Source organism: Neovison vison, chromosome 8 (assembly GCF_020171115.1).
Source record: "Neovison vison isolate M4711 chromosome 8, ASM_NN_V1, whole genome shotgun sequence".
NCBI lineage: Eukaryota > Metazoa > Chordata > Mammalia > Carnivora > Mustelidae > Neogale > Neogale vison.
The window spans coordinates 1,133,858-1,155,232 of NC_058098.1; the positions used below are offsets into that span (position 1 = coordinate 1,133,858).

The 21,375-nt window shown below is 63.4% G+C and overlaps 2 protein-coding genes across 3 annotated transcripts; both read right to left on the reverse strand.

Annotated features, from left to right (window-relative positions):
- Positions 1 to 1,994: 1,994 nt before the first annotated feature.
- Positions 1,995 to 9,979, reverse strand: OGFR (opioid growth factor receptor). Of its 2 annotated transcripts, none has more exons than XM_044262709.1 (7): positions 9,801 to 9,979; positions 7,113 to 7,181; positions 6,420 to 6,498; positions 5,464 to 5,542; positions 4,527 to 4,593; positions 3,884 to 3,954; positions 1,995 to 3,244 (listed from the first exon to the last, which is right to left on the reverse strand). In XM_044262709.1, the coding sequence occupies exons 1-7, from the start codon at positions 9,966 to 9,968 to the stop codon at positions 2,299 to 2,301; spliced, it is 1,479 nt and encodes a 492-aa protein (XP_044118644.1). In that variant the 5' UTR covers positions 9,969 to 9,979; the 3' UTR covers positions 1,995 to 2,298. The 2 variants fall into 2 exon arrangements, with proteins under 2 accessions (XP_044118644.1, XP_044118643.1); XM_044262708.1 differs by having other exon boundaries at positions 3,884 to 4,032.
- A 3,931-nt stretch (positions 9,980 to 13,910) lies between these two features.
- Positions 13,911 to 18,835, reverse strand: LOC122915908 (MRG domain binding protein). The gene is made up of 5 exons (XM_044262710.1): positions 18,688 to 18,835; positions 17,746 to 17,867; positions 15,718 to 15,799; positions 15,317 to 15,391; positions 13,911 to 14,889 (listed from the first exon to the last, which is right to left on the reverse strand). Exons 1-5 carry the CDS (start codon positions 18,833 to 18,835, stop codon positions 14,708 to 14,710), a joined length of 609 nt encoding a protein of 202 aa, XP_044118645.1. The 3' UTR covers positions 13,911 to 14,707.
- Between the last annotated feature and the right edge of the window lie 2,540 nt (positions 18,836 to 21,375).

A 21,375-nucleotide genomic window follows, 5' to 3' on the forward strand; every position in this document is an offset into this window, starting at 1 on the left:
GGATCTCAGCCCTGCCCACAGCCAAGTATCGGAATGTTTAGAATTCCCTGGGAAATGCTGCTTTGGGATTTATAGTGCACTGCATGAACGTTGCTTTCCTCTCTTTCTTTCACTGGTCAAGTGCATTAGCGAGAGGAGGGAAAGAATGAGGTACAGATTCCGATCTGCACCTGGACAGCTGAGAGGCTCACGAGGGCAGGCCTGTCTGTGGAGGAACTCCATTTCTGTGGGTGGGAACTCAGGACTTCCGCGGTGCGTGGGTTCACAAGGGACCAGCGGGTGGACGAGGAAAGGGATACAGCGGGGAAGCAAACGGACTCGGTCAAGAACCTCAGCTCAGCACTGTGGTGGACGGGCTGCTCACTCCCTCACATGGGGGGCGGGGAGCGGTGAGAATTCTATCAAGGAAGGCAAGAGAAGCCCGGAAGCTCTCGCCCTCCAGCAGAGTTCAGGTCATCCTAGGACATCTTCAGACACCCCAGCCCTTCCACCCCACCCACAAGCCCAAAGCCTGGGGAGCAAGTCTTCTTCCCCAGCAATCCCTCCTCCCTGCCGCCCACGCCCCCCTTCCTGGATCAGACTCAGAGAAAGTCCAGCTGGGTCAAGGGAGTGAGCCGGTGCCTGAAGTCTGGCTCCAGCCTTCACCCCAAACCGGTCCCTGGCTCCACACAGCCCCTCTCCCTGGGGAGCTGCCTGGAAGCTGAGCCCCAGTGGGCTCGAGTGGGTCACGACCTCGCACCTGGCACCCCCAGGCAGAACCAAAGCATCACCCCTCTGTTTCAGGCCATCGCTCTCGGTGAAGTGTGGGGGGCGGGCGGGCCAGAGTGCCTGCCAGTCTCTAGGTCCCACTGCTGGGCACAGGCACCCCCCTCCCAGGGTTGTTCCAATGGGATTTTCCTCCCACTCTGGGTTCAAGCTTCTCCATGGAACCTGTGCTCCACAATTGTCCACATTGTGCATTCTCACCACTAGGGGCTCGGGGGGGGGGCTGCTGAGGACTCAGTGTTGGATGACCCCCTCATCTTCGTGACGCCGTCACCCCTCTGTGGTAGAAATTCCATCCCTGTGCCAAACTGAGTTCAGGCACCAGGGGACCATCCCTTCCCGCAGACTGGAGGGGGCAGGGGAGAGCCAGCAGCACCGGACACAGCCCGCCCCAGCTCCAGCACCGGGGAACATTAACTCAGGGGCTGGCCCTCCCCCAAAATGACTGCCAGTCTGCCCACCTCTCCCACCAGGATAGGAGTTAACGGTCCACGCTCTTGAAAAACGGAGCCCAAATCACAGCCTGTGACTCAGAGCCCCTCCCTCTCCGGAAAAGCTGTGACCTGGTCGCTTCAGTGGTTCAAAGGCCAGGGTGCGGCCCTCTGCAGGGCTCTCACCCCGTTGGTGCTGAAATTCCAGTGTGTCAGGAGGGGGACTCCGGCCCAGGGGGACAAAGCCTGGCTGAGAGCCCACCGGTCCTTGAGGACAGGGAGGTGCACTCCACCCCTACCAGTTGGAGGGGTCAAGGGGTCCTGGTGTGGTACGTAGAGCAGCCAGGGTAGGGACGGAGGAAAACAGAGCCACAGAGAACGCTGGGGAGCGGGCCCCGAGGCACCACAGTACACCCCAGACCAGGGTAGGCAAAGATCTCGTCCAGACCCAGGGTCCTATCAAACTGCTGCTCCTCCTGCTCAGCCCACCCAAGGGACCGCACATGAGTCCCAGACCCGCTCCTACACCAGTGACCAGAAGCAGCCATGGGACCAAGTGCCCAGCTCCAGAGGGCCCAGGAGGCCGTGTGGTCAGGGTGCCTAGGACCGATGCATCTGTCCAGGGGGCTGTACATGGCTGTTTCCACGGGTGCTCACAATGGCCAAGTGGGCCACAGCTGGGCTAGGCCCACCCAAGGGGCAGAAGCCCAAGGAGCAGCACCACCGTCAAACTAGCCCCCTTCCCGGACTCCAGCCACCCAGAGTCCACCCACAGCCCCGTGGGCCACACTCAAATGCTCAAAGTCAAATGAGTTTATTCAGAAAAGGCCTCTGCACCAGACTAAGAAAATGACACCCCCCCCAGGCCAATTTACAAAGAGGGGTAGGGGGCAGGGCACAGAGGAGGTGGCAGGAGGGGAGTTCGAGGTCAGGATTTCAAAGTCCTGGCTTTCCAGCAGCTGCGGTGGCCACTATAGTGACGATCAGGGAGAGGCCAGGACTGCACGGTGCTGAGAACAGATGGCAACGGGGCTCCCCAGACCTGTGGCCCGGCCAGGATGCCCACGGGCACCCGCTTCCCTTAAAGGTTTCTGGGTTTGGTCTAAGGCCCCACCTCAGCTTCCTTATCTAGCCATGGTCCTGCGGTGGCTGAGCTCCCCGAGGCAGCAGGCTGCAGCCCTGCCCAGCCTCCTGCCTCTTCCACTCCATTCTCACTCTCTTGAGCCTCAGGACACCCTGGCACTGCGCCATGCCAGGCGGGGACTGGCCTCTTGGTCCCACTGTCCCCACCATCGCCACCCACCGAGGCACCGTCCCCAGGGTCCTGATCCACCTTCCTTCTCTTCCTCACCTCCTCTGCCACCTTGGCCCCCGCGTCCTGTTGCCCGGGCTGCTCGGCCTCCCCGGGGGCCTGGCTGCCCGATTCCTGGGACCCCCCGCCAAGGCTGCTCTGGCTGAGGGCGCAGCCCTCCAAGTTCAGGGCAATCTTCTCCACGTCCGAGGCGCTCTGGGCGCTCGGCTCCTCCGGGGCCTGCTCCCGCCGGCTGGCCTCCAACTTCCTCTTCTTGCTCTCCTTGGGGCTCGGGGGCTCCGCGTCCTCCTCCCCGCGGCCCCCCGCCTCCCCTTCCTGGTCCCTCGCCAGAGCGCCGCCGGGCGGCGAAGGGGCACCCGCGGCCGCGCCGTCCCCGCCCTCGGCCCGCCCCGGCCCGCAGGTCCGTCCCGAGGCGCCGGCGTGGCGCAGGGGGTCCCCGGGGCTCCCCGCGCCCTCGGCCGGCCGCAGCCTGCGCAGCTTGTCGTGCGGCCCCCAGACGAACTTGCGCCGCGGCCGGAAGTGCTCCCAGGCGAAGCGCAGCAGCCGGCGGCGCTGGCGCGCGCAGCGCACGGAGAACACGAAGTAGTCCAGCGCGCTCTGGCGCACGGCCGGCAGCTCCCCGCGCACCAGCGTCTCCTCCAGGAAGAAGCGCGCCAGCGGCGCCTGGTAGCGCTCCAGGCCCAGCTCGCCCAAGGACTTGAGGATGCGCGTGATGCGGAGGTTGTTGTGGCTGTGCCTGGGGGGGTGGGGGCAAGCGGAGGGGTGCTGGCGGGGGGGCCAGGACTGTCCTCCTCCTCCCGCCCCACCCTTTCACCACCCCACCCCCACCCCACCCCCGCACCCCGCTGCCCTGGAGAAAATGGCCTGGGGGCCCGGATAGTGCAGGTGGGGGCTGCGATGTATTTTCTACAAGGCTGCTGTCCCCTTGGCCCCGCGCAACCGCCCCTCCCTGCCCCCCAGCCCCAGGCGCGAGGCTGCAGGAGAGCCGCGCGGGACCCTCTCGAGCACGGGGCCTGGCCCAGGGGCCTGCTACCCACCAGCAGGGGAGCTTGCTCGCTCCCCGCCCAGCACTTCTCGGCAGGGGTGAGGGGTCCCGTGCTTGCAAGGCTGATGGAACGGTGGGCAGCCCGACCCACACCCAGGTGGCGGTGGGGGCGCAGGCAGGGAAACTGACTCGCACGACTTTCTCGGTTCTCACCCCCAGTGTTGGGACCAGCCCCCCGTGCAGTGCAAACAGGGACGGTGCTCAGGGCCTTAGGCGCGTGCTCCAGCACCCCTGCAGTCCCTCCTCCCCCAAAGTGCTCCCCCACACCTGCCCGGAACCTAGCACAGCCCCATCCCCCTCACTTGGGGTGGAGTGAGGGCTGGTCCTTACCGGTTAAGGTTCTGGAAGCGCTTCTGGTAGTTCTGTGCTCGGCGAACTTGTCCGGTGTCCCGGTCCTCCAGCTGGATCCCGTAGAACCCCAGCATGAGCTCGTAGGCCTGGACAAACCGCTCCCTGACCTCCTCGGAGCTTTTAAATGCCTGGAACACCCACCCCCCCGCAAGCCAGCGGGAGCTCAGGGGCCATTGCAGGCGCAGTGGGCTGGCTGCCGCCTCCCTCAGGCCCCAGTTCATCTACAGGCCTGGACTCAGACGAGAATTCTGAATGTGACTTTTCTTCTAGCTGCTACGAGGTCTCACTGGGGCCAGAGGCATCTGCCCCAGCTCCCAGAGGAATCCTGCCAGCCGCCAGGACAGCTTGGGGGGCTCCCAGGGTGGAGCACATGGTAGGAGACACACAGTGTCCTCGGCCCCCCAGACCCTGCCATCTCTCCAGGTGTCCTGCGCCAGCCCAAACCAGGTGCGACGAAGCCCCCATCACGAGGACTCTGCTCTCTGCCCTGGCCTCTCTGACTTAAGGCAAAGGGCTGAAGAGAATCCGATTTCTCTAGAAGCCTGTGGGGAGCAGCAGGGGGCAGAGGCAAGGAACCGTGAACCTCGCAGGGCAGGGCAGCTTCCCGGCCCGCATTGCTCACCTCAATCTCCCGCAGCGTGAGGGGCTTGGCGTGCCAGTTCACTCCCGGTTCACGCAGAGGGAAGAGCCTGTGGGAGAGGGCGCGGCACCGGTCCCAGCACAGCAAACACGGGCTCCCACCACGGGCCAGGTGCTCGCCAGCCTCTCGGGGTTCAAGGCTCCGCTCCTGATGGTCTGGCTGGACGAACCCGTGTCATGGGCTCTCACGAGTCACAGCCGGGGGCGAGGGCAGAAGGGTCAGGGGGAGACTGTTCTGGACCAGGGTGCGGGGCAGGGCAGTGTGGCCACAGGAGGCTCAGCTCCAGGCTGTCCTCTTTATTCACTTAAAGATTTAGTTATTTTTAGAGAGAGAAGGGAGCAAGAGCGTGCAGGGGAAGGGGCAGAGAATCTTCATGCAGACTTCCTGCTGAGCACAGAGCTCAACTGGGGACTCGATCTCATGACCCTGAGATCCTGACCTGAGCCAAAACCAAGAGTGGGACGCTTAACTGACTGAGCCGGCCACGCGCCCCTCCTCTTTATTCTTACGTTCTTCTTTCTGTCTTGTCATTCATATTGCAGAGCTGTCCCCCACAATACTGTATGCCCAGGAGAGGCCCTAACCATGCCATCTTCAAATGCACAGCGGATTTGGGGGGCAGTGTCAAGGGTCCCCAAGGCTGCCATGCTGACAAGTTGGAACCCTGCCACCCCTGAGCATCCGAGGGGCTCTGCAGGGCCACATGGCCTTTTGGGACTGGGGACCCAGTCTGCGTGCCACTCTGCCTGTCCCCTACGTCTGTGTTCAGCTCCCAGCCTCAAAGGCTCTGCACAGCTGCTGGACACACAGACTGCAGGACAGCGGTGGTGCAACGCGGGGGAAAGACTGCAAAGGGAGCACGGGGAAAGGCAGAGGCACCTGCTCCATAAGCCCCGCCCCTCTGGCCCCGCCCACTCACCACTGGATGTAGGAGTGATTCTCTTCCAGTAGGTCATAGTCCTCCCTCCAGTTCTGAAGAATGTCTTCAATGAAACAGCCTGGGGGCCCCATGGGGACAAGTCAGTGCAGAGCTGCTGGAAGCCACCCCCACCCCCTTGAGGACCTTGGGGCTCCGAAGCTTGTATATGTCTCATGTGACCAACTCCCCCAACCAAAGCCCTTGATTTCTTTGCCATTTAGACGTGGGACCTCCACTGCTGGCTGAGTGTGGACCCGGGTGAGAGTACCGCACTGGGCCTGGGGGCAGGAGAGCCCAGGAGGCCCCTTGGGAGAAGGACATGGGGTCTCCAGCCCCACACCTGTCTTTGTAGAAAGGTGGCCTCACTGCCCCCACCAAGCCATGGCCTGTCAGCTGGAATCTGACCTCAAACGGGGCGTGTGTAGCGGAGCCCCACCCCGTAGCCTGGCCTCGGGCAGGGCAGCTGCTGTTTCTGCAAAGGGCCAGACAGTGAACGCTTGAGGCCACAGGTCCTGTGGGCACTGTCGGGGGAGGAAGCCACAGACCGAGCATGGGCCAGTGGGCGGGTCCTGGCACATCTCGCAGACACTGATCCCTGAATTCCGTGTAGCTTTCACAGTACAGAGTATTATTCCATCTTACGTTTTTTCCAACCACTTGAAAACGTAACAGTGATTCTTCCTTGCTAGCGTGTGCATGCGGGTTTTCCACTAAGGCGGCCCCGCCTAGGGGGTCTGGGAAGCCCTATTCACTGCCTGGCCCTGCACAGAAAACAGGCTGTGGGCAGCGGCCCGGGCGTCCCCTCAGCGGCCTCCAGGGGGCGCCGTGCGGCTGGCCGAAAACCTCAGGTCCACCAGCGGGGACCCCAGGACTGGGAGCAGGGGCAGCCAGTGGAGGGGAGATGGCCCGGACACCCCGGCTGGGACAGAGACGCGGGCCGCCTGGCAAGCGCGCACCGTTGGGCAGGAACCGGATCTCGTTTCTGTAGAAACTCAGGTTTGGCATGTCACCGTTGCCATCCCGTTCTATCAAGTCCTGAGGAGCCAGAGAAAGGTGCCCGTCGGAACATCTCCAGACACGGGCTGCCTCCAAGGGTCCCTCGCACTAGAACACTCCTGGCAGGGGCAGGGGGCATCTGCTCTGGGGCCCACAAACCTCTGACATGCTGAGGGCTGGCGAGGACCCCACGTACCCCGCAGGTGAGGACAGCAGCTCCCTCTGACCACCACCTTCTCCTGTCGCCACTGCGGCCCGGGGCTGGCAGGTCCCCATCATCGGCCCCCCTTCCCCACCCGAGGCAGCTCAGGGCTTGCCTGAGACTCAGGGTGCAGAGGGCACGGATGAGGGCGACGGGAAGGCCACCTGCACAGGCCCCGGCATGCAGGACCTTGCGCGTGTGCTGCTGGCTGGCACTGGGCCCTTATTTTAAAGGCCAGGGCGTGGAGGCTCAGAAGGCTGGCCCACTATCCCCGTCACCCCAGGATGAGGGGAAGGAGCAGCTGTCCCAGATGGAACGTGGGACTTTGTCCGAGAAGAGGTGCTGACCGGACCCATGGTCCATGAGGCCTTCTCCGGGTGGAGGGGGGGAGGACTCTTGAGCTGAGGGGGGCTGGCGAGGTGGGGGGGCGCCCCAGACAGCTGTTACCTACCGGGTAGTTGTGCCGGTACCTGCGTGTGTCCCGCATGGCTCGCCAGTTCCGGGACCCCAGCATCCTGGCCTGGGAAGAGAGGAGAGGGGCTGAGACCCCCGTGGGAGACCCACCAGTAGGCAGGATCCACCCCTAGCGAGCCCCCATCATAGTAAGGACAGCAAGGACCTGTCGGCTATCAACAAAACCGGAGGGGACAGGAGAGCATGGAGCAAGGTGTGCCCTCTGCTTGGCCGCTGCTGCCTGCCCCAGCTCTCGGGACGCCCCGGCTGACCAGCACATTCTTGGGACACAGCCCCCTCTCCCCCATTTCTAACTTCACCTCCTACTCCCATATCCGCTGGTTACCTCTGCTTGGACCCCAGCCTTAGGACTTCCCCCTGGGCCTACCCCATTGCATCCTCTTTGCACTGTGCTCGAAGTTGTCACCAGGCTGTGTCCCCAAAGGCAGCGGTCTCACAGCCTACAGCCCTGGGAGGGGCCCCAAACACTTGTCTGACAAAGAGATGAATGACCGAGGCTCCTGTCTCTGCCCAAGCCCGGAGCTCATAGACCAGATCCTGTCCTCCAGTCCTGTGGGGGAGCCCCCTGGGCAAGATACAGAAGCTCCTCGTTGCCCTCCAACAGCTACGGCCCCTATAACTGCAGGCCAAGCACCCTGGGGTCCTGGGAAGGACAGAAGGGAACTGGCGACCAGGATGCCAGGGCAACACTGCTTGACCCATCCTGTTAGAGGGTGCGGGGCATGAGCAAGGCTGAGCGTGGCTGGTGGTCCCACAGATGCTGGGGAGGAGAAAGGGCCGACAGATAAGGCTCCGGGGCATGACAAGAGGGGACCGCTCGAGCCAGGAAATACCTGTGTCCCGGATCCTGGAAGGAGCAGAAGAGCACTGGAAGGGGGCTTAGGAGGCCAGGCCTACCACTGTGTCCCTTGGCTCTGACCCCATCCCAACTCCCCAAGATCCTCCAACTGGTCTGAGCCCCAGCAAGGATCAGGGGGTGCCTCCATCCACGATTTATAGACAAGGGCAAGCTAATATTCTTGCCTACCAGCCAAGGGCCAGCAGAGAAAGCACAACTCAGCAGAAGCTGGCCCCGCCCACCACCAGTTTCCTTTTCTCTTCCTCCCTGGGGCCAGCCAGGCGCCTCCCGGGGTCAGTGCAAGACGACCAGCCCCACAGGTGCACAGACGACACAGCCCAGGGCAAAGCACCAAACCGCCATGCTAGGGCTCAGTCTGGGGCATTTGGGGTGTGCTATGGGGTGGGGGTGGGGGTTTGGGGGAAGGGGAGAGGATTAGGGCCTGAGGAGGGACAGAAGCGGTAGATGGCAGAGGACTGTGGGGAGCCCCCCGTAGGTGGGTGCTGCACCCCATCATGGGATGGCCGGGGTGCTGGAGCACCGCTTTAGGAGCCGTGCCCAGGAGACTATAGCAAGGGCCGTGTCCTCTCACTCCGTCCAAGCGTGCATCTGGCCCAGGAAAAGAGCCCGATTCCTGCCCTCTGACTCCAGCCCAGTGACCCTGACCACGGCCCAGCCCTTTTCCTCAAGAACCAAATGCCTGCCCCAAGCACCACAGATATGCTCAGGCTCCTGGGCTACTTGGCAGGTCCAGGACCCCTGGGGTCCCTCTCACTGACCAGTCCCCAACAGAGAGAGCCACCAAAGAGCCAGAACTCTCAGGTGCCAGTGGGAAAACCGGACCTGGAGAGCCTGCAGGCTGGAAATCAGACGCGAGAATACGCTGTCTTCTAGAAGCGACCCCTATCGTGCTATGTCCCCCATAACACCTGGGACCCCAGCTGGAACCCCTGTCCTTACACCGGGAAGGACGTGCTGCCCAGCGAATCCTCGCCCATGGTAAGGAAGAGGAACACTAGTAACAAAAAAGAAACCAGTGGTAACCAGAGAAACTCAGCGGCAACAAAAGTAACTGAGGATGACAGGGAGTAACCAGTGGCAACAAAAGTCACCATGGTAATGACAAGTAATCAGTGGGGACAAAAGCAACTGCTGGTCACAAGTCATCAGTAGTAACAAAAGAGACAGCTGGTAAGGACAACCAGCACTCAAGTGTAAGCGGCCGCTGGTCACCACCAGTAACCCAGCGCCTCCGGGACAGGCCTGGCTCAGCCAGGCCACCTCCAAGGAGGCGGGAGGCCCCCCATAGGGGGGTGCTGCACCCCCAGAGCAAAGTGGGGGTGGGGCGGGCTGGCAGGGAGCAGGTGGGGCAGAAGCCCGGAGCACCAAGAGGCAGGGAGGCTGGCGGAAGCAGGGGAGCGGCGGCACAGAGGATCTCTCAGGAGGAGCCTAGGGCCTGGAGGTGGGAGGTGACAGAGAGCGGGGTCAAGAACGCGCCCAGGGCATCCCCTTGAGGAAGTGTCAGCGCATGATTCGGCTCCGGGCACACAGATCCGAGGGTGGCCCTGGATCTCCCTGCAATGTCCCCTGGCTGGGCCAGAGCTGGGGGGCGCAGGTCCGGGCAGATCTCAGGGTGTCGGGGGGTCTTGAGGGAGGCACGAGGGGGCTGTGAGCGGGGGAGAGGGCGACAGCTGGAGGGAGAGCCAGGCCCCAGGCCGGAGCTCCAGGGAGGACGGCTTGCCCGGAGCGGGGCCTAGCTCCCACCTCGCGGCGGCCGGGCAGGCCTGCCCGGGGGCTCGGAGACCCCAGCGCGCGTCGGGGCTGCACCTGGAGCGCTCCGGGCCGCGCCGCCCGCGCGTCCTCCTCGTCCTCGTCCTCCGCGTCCGCGTCCCCCGGGGCGCCGGCCTCGCCATCCTCGTGGCCTCCGGCGCTCGGGCCCTCGCCGTCCTCCTCCTCGTCCTCCTCCCAGGTCGAGTCGCAGTCCGGGTCGTCCATGCTCCGGCGGCGGCGGGTCCCGCGCTCCGGCGGAAGCGAAAGTGAGCGAGGGAGGAAGCGCGGGGGCGGGCCGGGCCGAGGGGCGGGCCGGGGCCGGGGGGGGCGGGCCGGGGCGGGGCCGCCGCCGCCGCCGCCGCCTGCCGGAAGGAGGTCCCGGCTCCGAGAGCATCCCTGGCCGTGAACGTCCGTCCGGAGGACGCCCGCCCGCTTCCCCGCTGAGATTCCTCCCGGGGCAGGTCCCCAACCCCGCGGCCACGTCTCCGGGGAGGATGCTCTCCACCCGGGGTCTCCCCGCAGGATTCCCCACAATATCCCTTCCCCCTGGGAGGATGCCCCTCCCCAAGGATTTCTCCCCGAGGTTGTCCGTAGAGAATGTCTTCCCTCCGGAGAAGCCCTCCCGGAATATGCCCCCTCCCCGCAGTATTGCCGCCTGGACACCTCCCCCGAGAGAATTTCCCCCAAAGTCCTCTGTGCGAACGGCCGGCCGGGAAGCCGGCTGGAGCGCCCGCAGTCTAGAGGACGCCTCTAGATGCAGGGGATGTCCCTTGCAGATGCTCATCCCAGAGAATCAGTCCCAGAATGCCCCCCAGGACAGTATTCCCCCGAAGAAGCCTCCCCCGGAAGATTGTGCCCCTGGAGGATGCCCACGGGCTGGGAGGCCCCTGTCTCCAGAATATCCCTTTTTGCAGGGGTGTTCTCCTACAGGAAGTCCCCCCAGAGGGACGTCTCTCCTGGAGGAGGTCTACCCACCTCCTTGGAGAATGTCCCTTCATAAGGATGAACCCCAGGAAGATCCCCCTGGAAGTCCTCCCCAGAAGAGGCCCCAGGACACTCCCTGCACGGGAGGCGGGGGCTGCTGCGGTCTCATCAGAGGCTCCTCTGGAAGGTGGTTTGCTTCCGTGATCCCCCAGACCGTAGGCAGAACTCATTCTTGTGGGAACAGGATGCAGAGCCCCGTGTTCCTCCAATAGTCCACAACTGGGCAGTTTGCCTCCTCAAGGCCGGAGTGTCTTTCCAGTGTGCGGAGAGTCCTAGAACGTGCCGCCCTCGTGGGCCTGAACTCTGTCCCCTTAGTCTTGTCACATTCTCTCCGTGAAAAGAAAGCACAGGGGCTCCCTGCACTTAGTGGGAGGCACACACAAAGTGCCAAACACCAGGACTCAGAGATGACTGGGGGTCACCCTAAGGCCCCAGTTCAACACCCCCTCAGGGGCCTCTCTAAGGGCTGGGGGCGGCTGCTGCTGGAGGCCCTCTTGCATACAGCCGCACATTCCAGACGCGGCCGAGAATCGCCTTCAGCTGCAACCTTCCCAGACGCTGCGGGTCCCTTACTTCATCTCCGCCTTGATGTCTGCTGGTGGTCACAGGACAGTGGGTGACCCAGCCCTCAAAACGAAAGTGGAGACAGTCTCCGCAAAAAACATGTTTTCTGTAGCTAGCTACTCCCCCACTTCATTATTTCAAAAAGCTCAGCGAACAGTGGGTGGCTTTTAGATGGATCTGGTCTTGAGGAGGACTCCTGGGGTCAAGGCCGGCCAGCCCCCGGGGACGCTCACCTCTCCCAGCCCTGCAAGCCCGCTAGCAGGCCCCAGGCTGCCTGTGCAGCCAGAGACAGCCGGGAGCTCACCAGAACCTTCCAATCTTGGCTGTGGGCACAGCGGAAGGCCTTTCTTGGTGCAGGTCCGGACTCCTTGCTGGCTTGTTGATCTTTGTTAATTCGCTGGGTACATTCTCACTGGGCGGGAACTGTCTTCACGCTACCTTACTTTCTAAAAGGTTGACAGGGACGCCCTGAAGGTGTGGACGTCTGAGTCCATCTGTCTGTCTTTCCCTTTCTCTCTCTTTTTAAAGATTTTATCTATTTGTCAAAGAGAGAGAGAGAGAGAGAGAGAGAGAGAACACAAGCATGGGGAGAGGCAGAGGTAGAGGGAGAAGGAGGCTTCCCACTGAGCAGGGAACCTGATGTGGGGCTCGAACCCAGGACCCCGGGATCATGACCTGAGCTAAGGACAGATGCTTAAATGACTGAGCCACCAAGCCACCCCCTTCTCTCTTTTTAGCTTTATTTATTTTAGGGAGAGAGAGAGAGCGCGCGCGCAGCGGTGGATGGGAGGGGTGAGGAGAGGCAGAGGGAGAGAGAAACCAGGCGGACTCCACACTGAGCAGGCGGCCTGGGTGCCTCGGACCCAGGATGGCCACCTGAGCCCAAACCAAGAATCCAATGCTTAACTGATTGAGCCACCCGTGCACCCCCATCTGGGCACATCTGCAGGTGGTCTGCCCCAGGCGGCCAGGGCAGGGTTCTGGGGTAGCAGGCAGCCATGGCACATCTGGCGAGGCCAGCTCCTGCCCTCTTTCAGAAATGTCCTACTTCTGTGAGGGCGACACCCCCACGTCACAGACCGGGTCCCTAGGCCGGGAGAGGTTCAGTGCCCCAGATGCCTGTCAGTTTGGCCGGAACTGGCTGCCGGGCAGGAAAACTGGGATGGAGAGAGCTGGGCAGGGCCTCAGGCACCTGTGAGGCCGTGCCAGGGATGCTTGGGCTGGCCTCAACCCTGCCGAGGACTGCAGCCCCCACAGACACAAGGGAATGGGGACTGGGCCCCCCAAAAATGCCTGAGCCAGGGGGTGGGGGACACCTGCTCTTTGGCCATGATGGGCTCAGTACGCCCCTCGAACCTCCTCTCTCAGGCATGCAGCAGACGGTAACTCACCAAACGAGGCACTAGCTTTTCCAGCAAGTTCGAAGGGCCGTGAAGATACGGTTTCAGATGGGGGTTTGCCGGCAAGCCTGGGGAAGAGCCCCAATCTTTGCTGGTACCACTTGCGACTGCAGAGCTGTTTGCCCCGTTTCCCTGAAGTTCTCTCCAGGGACTGGGCTTCTGGCAGGCGTTACAATTCCCACCACAGGACCTGGCCCAAAGCAGGCCTTGTGGGAGGTTGCAGGGCACTGAGCTTGCTAGGACGCAGACCTCTGCTCCCCCTTCCCCCTTGGACACACGTGGGGCATGTTCCTACTCTGTGGCAAGCACAGGGACAGTCCTGTCTGGGCATCTGGGGGTGAGGGCGGGGTCTGCTGCGCTGGGACAGTAGCAGGTCTCACGGGACTGCCTCTCAGACCTCGGGAGAAACGCCAGTGGTAGGCCCTCGTGGGGAAGTGGCAGTCTGGGGCTCCATCCTGGGCACTGACCGGCTCCTGCTCAGGGAGATCACGCACAGGAGGCCCACCCAAGCTCCACAGTAGGAGATCAACCCACGCCAAGCCTCTGCTCCTGGTTCCAGCGCAGCGTGGACAGCTGGGCTGGGCACCGGGGTGCTCAGGTTCAGGAGCCCAGACACAGCTGGCCTTTCTGCGCAGGGTGGACTGGGCCCTGCTGGGGAGAAGGGGCGCCAGCAATATGTTCAAGGCCACACGTGTGACGGCGGGCTGGGGACAGGCCAGTCTCCGACCACGCTGGGCCACTCGCTGAGTGTGAAGTTCCTGCCCTCACCTGGTGGACTGCTCTGTGGGCCGGGCGCCTGCTCCGAGTTGCCGGCAGAGGCTCTCGGTGGATGGGAACGCAGCTTCCGGGTGCCTTGTCCAGATGAAGCGCCTGGGACCAGGAGGGCGGGCGTCCTCTTCTCTCTGCCAGGATGGCTGGACCCTCCTCCACGGAGAACAGATTCAGCCCAGAGTCCCACGTGGCCTGCCAATGAAGCCCCAGACGTCCCAGCTCCGCCCGAAATCAGCCTTGTTTGCCGTCCCCGCATTTTGTATTTGAAGGACCCGCCACACTAACAAAGTTTCCACTCTGGCCTTGTTTCTAGTTGGTGAACACATTGTATCAGGGGAACAGCAGGAGGTCTGAGAGTGTAGGCTGCATTGTAAATCTTGGGGAAACAAAGGCTTCCTACTGTTAGAAAAGGGGACTTATTCTGGCGCCAAAATCACGAGACCCGCCGTGGTTCTTTCGTGCTTTAATGGTCGGCGCTCAAACGCAAGCCCCTCGGCGGCCCGGCCGCAGCACCGGCCTCCACACACTCATCAGGCCTAGTCCCAAGGTCCCGGAGATACAAAAATAGCCCGTACGAACTCTGCTCCCGGCATGTAACACCGAGTGGAGTGTCTCGGTACTCACTACCGAGCACAAAGCATCTGAGGAAAAATACAACACAGCTTTAACTTCTGCAGTATTTTTTTTCATATAAAACACTAGTAAAATAGGCTTCTTAAAAATTAAATAGTGAAATACCACCAAATTATATACATCGTTACAGTACAAGTGAGTGAGGCGAAGTCTCCGGCCTGTTTCTTGGGTGCAGGCGCTGGGGGGCAGGGCAGCCTGAGTCTCCTCCCCAGGGAGCAGCCCGATTAGGAAGAGCGGCTGACAGACGGACACACGGACGGACGGGGAGAGCTGCGGCACCCAGCAAGACCAGTGCTCCCCACAGGCCGAGCAGGCACCCCGCTCCTCACTCCAGCTGTCCTGCTCCTGCCCCGCGCTCTGCCCCGTGGAGCCCGGACCACAGCCCCGCCAGGGGCCAGCACAGCTGGGGCTTCCCCGCTGGTGCGGGGGAGACAGGCCCAGACGCCGGCTCTCCACAGCCGAGCCAGCTCTGGTCTCTCAGGGCCCCCCGGAGCCCCAGGTGGTCACAGTGGGCCCCGCGGGAGCCCCACGTGCCTGAGGGCAGGCGGCGGGCCGGGGGGTGTCTGGCCGGTGACAGCAGTGCCCCGGCCCCCTGCCGTGGCTGAGCCACGACTACGTTCGGCGCCGCTTGGCAGCGCTGGGGCTGGAGGGGTTGCTGTTCGCCGTCAGGACTTTGTCGGTGACCCGGCTGCGCTTCCGCTTGTCTGCCCCTTCCTTGGACCCCAAGTCAGAAGGGTTCTTGTCTTTGCTGGACTTTTCTGTTGCTTTCCCCAAGCTTCCTGAAGACGAAAAAACTGGGAGACAAAATCATTTGGCTGAAAACAGAATATCCAGAGTTTTACTTCATCTTCTTACCAAATTCTAGAAACCTGCACCTACACAAGGCACTTGGGGCTGGGGCTGCCACGGGACCCGCAAAGAGCTGGGTCCCTGAGGATGCACCGCCTCGCAGCCCTGGGCCGCAGGACCCTGCCCGCCTGCCCACCGATCCTGCCTCGTGGAGCTCGGCCTGTGCCCGCTGCCTGGCAGCTGGTGCTGGACCTGAGGTCTCCAGGGCCTGCTTGTAGTGCGGGCTGCCCACGCCACCACCCAAGGCTCCCACCCAAGCGGATGGAGGAGCGGACAGGACAACTCTGGCCACAAGCGGACTGGACACCCAGGCTGGGGATGGGGTTGCTGCTCGTGGGGCCTAGGGGAGGGTCTGGGGTGTCCCCCACTCACCATCGTCAGCCCCGTTGTGGGGGTCCACATCTTCCTTCATTTCCTCCTTCATTTCTTCTTCAATGACCACTTTGCCTGTGGGGCGACAGCTGACGTTTACCAAAACGGCGGGAGACGTGGCCCTGCCCAATGCTGTGGACGGCTCAGGCCGGGGACGGCTGTGTGTGTGGATCTCAGCTGCCTCCAGGCCGCTTTCAAAGAGAGCCGACTGTTCTAGAACAAGCTCCCTCCACTCCCCAAGGCTCCCCGGACCGCCCCTTCCCCAGTCCACCTGGGCCAAGAATCACCAGCCAGTGACCCTCACCTCCTCCCTGAGGCTCGTGACCTTCACCCTGACATCACCTCCCTCGCCGCATCCTGCCTCCTAATCCCGGGCCGGACCCCACTAGGCGGAGCCTCACCTTCTCGGACTTCATGAATGATTTCTTCAGGAAGGACAAAATTCCTCTCTGGGTTTGGGAATGGAAGAATCTCAGATTCGTGCTGATGGCAAAAACGGCGATTTTTGTTATAGAAACAAAGAAAAAACCACGATTTTAGCAAGTCACCAAAAACGTGGAAGAGCCAGCTTTGCAGCACCTGACAGACGCGGAGTCACGGAGTCACAGGGCTGCGGAGTGGGGCGGGAGCGGCTGAACGACATTCTGTTCTGACATTCTGTTCCGTTCCGTTCCGCTCTGCTCGCGGTCTGCGGGGAGCTGGGCTTTCCTAACACACCCGCAGGAGGCAAAGCTACAGCGCCAGCTGCCAGCCAGCGGGGGGCACTCCTGCCCACCCCCCCCACCCCCGGCCAAGGGCAGGACCCAGTGGCCATCAGAGGGCAGTGACCGTGCTGAGGAAAGGCCAAAGGCCGGGGCACCTCCGGTCTGTCTTCGGAGCAGGAGCCCAGAGGCACGGACGGTGCGCAAGGGGCAAGCCTCTGCCTGAGAAACCAGGCGAAGCCAAGAGTCGTAAGGGACACCGCGCTTACTGGAGTTCCACTTGCTCTACAGGACCCAAGGGCCCCACAGGCCAAAGGAGACAGAGACCCTGGAGACACAGGACCCCCAGCTGAAGGGAAAGGGGAGCGGGCAGGAAGGACTAGGACTGTGAACGAGCAGGCCTGCTCCTCTGTGCAGGCTGCGACCGTACTGCAGCCGGCTGCTAGCCCACACCCATGGCCATCGGCATCTGCTGGGGCTTCAGCAGCCCCACGGCTCCCGGGACTGTGGGTCCCCCTGCAGTGGGGGTCATGGACCTATACAGCCAAGGTCCCACCTGACCCCAGCAGCAGCCCCAGGGAAGCCCAGGGGTCTGAGCAGGGGACAGCCTGGGTGTCTTGCCTAATCCTGAACAAGGGACAGGCAAGAAGAAGCTGAGAACGGGAGAAGGGCTATCTGTCCGGGACCCAAGTCCCCGAGTGCTGCCCTGCGGCTCGCCAAGGTTGTGTGGACCTGGGCTGGGTGTCTGTGTCTGTCTCCCGGGCTGCAGCAGGGCCCCCCCAGGACAGGAGCCCCGCCACCCTCTCGTCTGTATCTGGCTTCTGGCCCCCACTGGCCTAGAATCAGGGCCCAGGAAGTCTGGGGACCAGGTGACCCCATGACGGGATGGGTGTGGAGGCAAGGTCCCCCGGGGAGCAGCCCCTTCAGCATGACAGCTGGGCCTTGCGGCCTCACTCCCAGGACGCCTCCTGCAGGCTGAGCATTCAGTCCCCATAGCACAGCTGCCATCTTTGTCCCCTCTCTACGAGGACAAGGAGATGCAAATGACCTGCCCACAGCCCCCAGGGAGCAAGAGCAACACTGGGTCTGGACAAAGTAGGCCTCGGCTGGGAGGGCTGGTGCTGGGAGGGCTGGTGCGGCTGGAGTCAGCCAGGAGGCAGAGCCTTACCTCCCCCCTGCACAAACTCCTACCCCTGTGCGTGCCTGTAACTCCCACCCCCGCACCACTCTCCAGGGGCTCTGGCCTCCTCTCCACTCCTTGACCATCATCTCCCGCTGCCACAAAGCCTGAACCGCTGCCGCTCCTGGGCTGGGAACATCCCTGTTCCTTTGAGCCTTCCCAGTCGCCGAGTGAAGCTGCCTGCCTTCCCATGAAACCGCTGCGGGGGCCTTTGAGGAGGGGACCGTTACTGCCTGGCTCTCACAGAAGCCACCAGATTTACCTGACTCAAACTCCGATCCCATCACCTTCCTGCCTAGAGCACTGTGGGGCCTCCTGCCTACTCCCACAGGCCTCAGCAACCTGGTCATCTCCCTGCAAAGACTGTCACCGGCCACCCCACGTGAAAGAGGTTCTGCATCTGAAGCCAGCCACCGTCACCAGGGTGGGGTTTTTAGTGAAACTACTTGAGCTCCCCGGTTTATTTCCTGCTGTCCCCTGGGATGTGCACAGGTCAGAGGGACCCCAGAGGAGGAGCTGTGTCTGGGGGATGGTGGGATCTGGCTCACCAGCGCCTGCATGTCATACATGGTGCTCAGATGGTCCCAGATGACCTTGGATGGGACCTGACGACCAATGTTCTGGCTGAACTTGTCCCGAATACAGATCATGTGGAAATGTCGGTTCACACCTGTGGGAAAAAGGAGTAAGCCTGTGAGGGGGGGCTTGGCTAGCACTTAAGAGGGGAGAAGAGAGGTGGGAGGCAGGGGTTAGCAGCAAAAGGGTAAAGATAGGGCAGGAGAGTGGGTGTAGCAGATGCAAAGAGAGGGTTTAGGAGGGGACAGGGTTGGAAGAGCACAGGCAGGTGTGGGGCTGGGGATGGGGTGGGGGAGGAAGAATACTGGGGGGTGGAAGGATGCGGAAGGGGAAGAAAGCGGGTAAGAAAGGGTGGAAGAGCCCAGGAGGGGACAGGAGGAGTACAGAGAGTGGGGGTACAGCAGGGGCGCAGGAGGGGGCAGGGTCGGCAGAGGTAGGGGGCTAGGCTAAGGAGGGAACGGAGGGAGGGGTGGGGAAGGGTTGGCGCGGGGTGGTGGGCGCAGGAGGGGATAGAGGGAGGGTACATGGGGGGTGCAGAAGGGGGCAGGGTCGGTAGAGGTGGGGCTAGGCTAAGGAGGGGACAGAGGAAGGGTACAGCAGGGGTGCAGGAGGAGGCAGGGTCGGCAGAGGTAGGGGGCTAGGCTAAGGGGACAGAGGGAGGTACAGCAGGGGCGCAGGGTCTGAGAAGTGGGGGCGCTAGGCTAAGGGGCGGACAGAGGGAGGGGGCCGGAGGGGTGCAGGAGGGCGCAGGGTCGGCAGGGAGGGGTGGGTGGGCACAGGGGTCTCCGGACGCAGAGGGAGGAGGCGGTGCAGGTGGGTGGGCGGGCGTGAGTGGCCCCGCCCCGCGCCCCCGGCCGTTGCCCGGTCTGCCCCGCCCCCACGCGGGTCCGCGGCCTCCGCGGCGCTCCGCTCACCGACGGGCTTGTGGCCCAGCATGGCGTGGAAGAGGCACACCTCCACCTCGGGGCTCCACACCACCGTCTCCTCGGCTGGGCTGGTGGCCGCCTCCCCCGGCCCCTTGTCCCCCGGCGCGCCGCCGCCGCCCACCTCGGCCTCCCCCATCGCCCGGCCGCCCAGCGACGAGCCCCCAGCGGGAGCGGGCGCGGCCACGGCCTCCGCGCAGGCGCACTTGCCGGGGGTGCGCGCGCTCGGCGGGTTTGCTCTCGGGCTCGAGCGCGGCGCCAGCGCAGGCGCAGCTGAGGGGCGGCCCCCGCGGCGCCCCCTGGCGGCTGGGCCCCGCGGCGCGGCGCGGCGCGGTGGCCGCGGGCGGACTGCGGAAGCGCTCAGGCGGGCAGGTGGTGACGCCGGCGGCGCGGGGTCCGGGGCGGCCCCTCCGAGCCGTGCGCTCCAGGGGCGGGACGGCAGCCGGACTTCGCCGACTGAGGCGCTTAGGGGGAAGAGCAGGCAACTGACCACGCCCGCCGGCCTGGGCTCCCTGCGGCCTCCGCTGCACCTGCCGGACCTCAGCACGCCACGCCGCACGGGTCCACGGCGGGGGGCGGGGCCTTCTCCGGGGCGGGGCCAAGGCGGGCGGCCGGGAGGAAGTCCCGCGAGGAATCGAGGCATTACCCAATCAGGGCCGCCGGCTCCGCCCCGTCCCGCCCAGCCACGCCCACCGGTGTTGGGGCCCCGGGGCGGGCGCCCGCGTGCGTCGCGTCCCGCCGGGCGCGGGGTCAGGTCCGGCCGAGGTGCGGAGCGTCTCTAGGCCTTCGTCTCCTCCTGCGTGCAGTGGAGCGCGTAACGGCGCGTTCCCCGGGGGTCCTGCCGAAGGTCGGGCGCCCCGCCCGCTGGCCGCTCGGGTGCTCGCTCAGGCTTCCCCTCCTGCCGAGCGCTGCCCCCGGCCGGTGCGGGCTCGGGTCAGTCCCGCTCGCTCGGACGGACCGGGAATCAGAGCGGGCTCAGCGGGCTGGGGCCCGAGTCCTCGCTGCCAAGGGGGCTGCTGGCGACTCGCGCCCCCCCACGTGACACCGGGGAGTTGTGGCTCTCCTGTCTCGGGGTCCGGAGAGCGCCCAGGGGTAGTGACCTTGGACCTGAGAACTGAGGCCTGGGACACAGGCTGAGGGGCGGAAAGAGAGGCCTGTGTGGTCCTGGTGCCAGAAGGCGGGTTGCAGGGGGAACCCAGCTAGGGGTCTGATGGGGTCCAGAGCAGGCCAGGCCCAGCTCCTGGGAGGGAACTGGGTCATGGGTGGTGGCTTCTGGAGGCTTCAGTTCCTCGCTTGGTGTTTGACCATCAGACTGTCTTGAGGTTTCTCACCCTGACCCCCACGCAGAAGGATCCCACCTGGTGCCTCATGGGCCCACACCCCGCCAGTGCTCCGCAGTGCACACTGCCTATTTGTCATCCAGACCATCCGTGACTGCTTGTTTGGCATCTGCCGTCCCCGGCAGCTTGTCTCTCAGATCCAGGGGCCAGGGCCAATCTGGCCCACAGCAGGAGGACCGAGACCACTTGTTCACGGACCCAGTAACCAACTGACCAACTCTCTCTCTTGATTCCTGAAGCTGAATGATCCCCTGTCCCCCCACTGCGACCTGTGTCGTCCACATCTTCCAAAGACGCAGTAGGCCTCCCAAGTGTCCTCATCCCAGCAGCGGGGGCTTGGACCCCATGTGGGAAGCACCCAGGCCCTGGAAAGGGATCTCTCCCATGACCAACAAGCACACGAGCCGTCTGGTCTGTTCATCAGTCTTATATGAGTCTGGGTGCTGTAAATTATTCCCAAGACATGCTCTGGGTGCTGCCCAAGTGGAGGTTCTTGCCTGGGAAGCTGATGTCACCTCTGGAAGGTAGTGACCGTTGCTTATCAAAGGACACCTGTCCTTCACTCCTAAGGGGACATCTAGTTCTTGGTTGTGAGAGCTGGGTTCCCAGGAAGGAGAATTTGGAAGGCTTTGGTCAGACATGCTCTTGTGTGTCCACCTTCCTTTGGGCACTCTGTCCTCGCCTCTGAGTCTCTGGGGTGGAAACGGAATCCTACCCCAGCTTGGCTGGCACTGCTCTGTGGACCACTCCTCTGTGGCACAGAGTGGAGCTCACCGCCGGACACCAGAGGAGTACGCTGATGCAGAAAGCACAGCCTTCAGAGTTGGGAGGCCCGCCATGGTGGTTCACGTCCACTTGCTCAAACACGGGCCTCCTCGGACCTTGTCCTGACATCTGGACGTCAAGGGCAACAGCATTATCCCCATTCCTGGGCTGAGGGGCCTCAGAAGCGGGAGGTGCCCAAGGCACCCAGGGCTGCCAGCTAGGGTGACAGGAACGTCCCATCCGGTGCTAGCTGTGACTTGCAGCCCACACATCTCGCCGCTAGGGGACGTCTCCCACCCACTGTTTGACTCGGACCGGCACTTTCTACTCCTACGCCTGCAGTCGGGAACCACGTGAAGGCTTTTCCTGTTCCCTTGGAAAGAAAGTCCAATTCTTCACACAGGGCATATGAGGAATCACCGGATTACCGGGACGATCCCGTTTGTCCTGCCCACCAGGCACGGCTACGCCACGTCACCTGCGGTGCTAGGCCTGGCCCAGGGGCAGCGGGGAGCTGTGGGACACCAGGCTCCCGGCTGGTCACTGGTTAGGTGGCATGTTGCCTTCTTTGCGG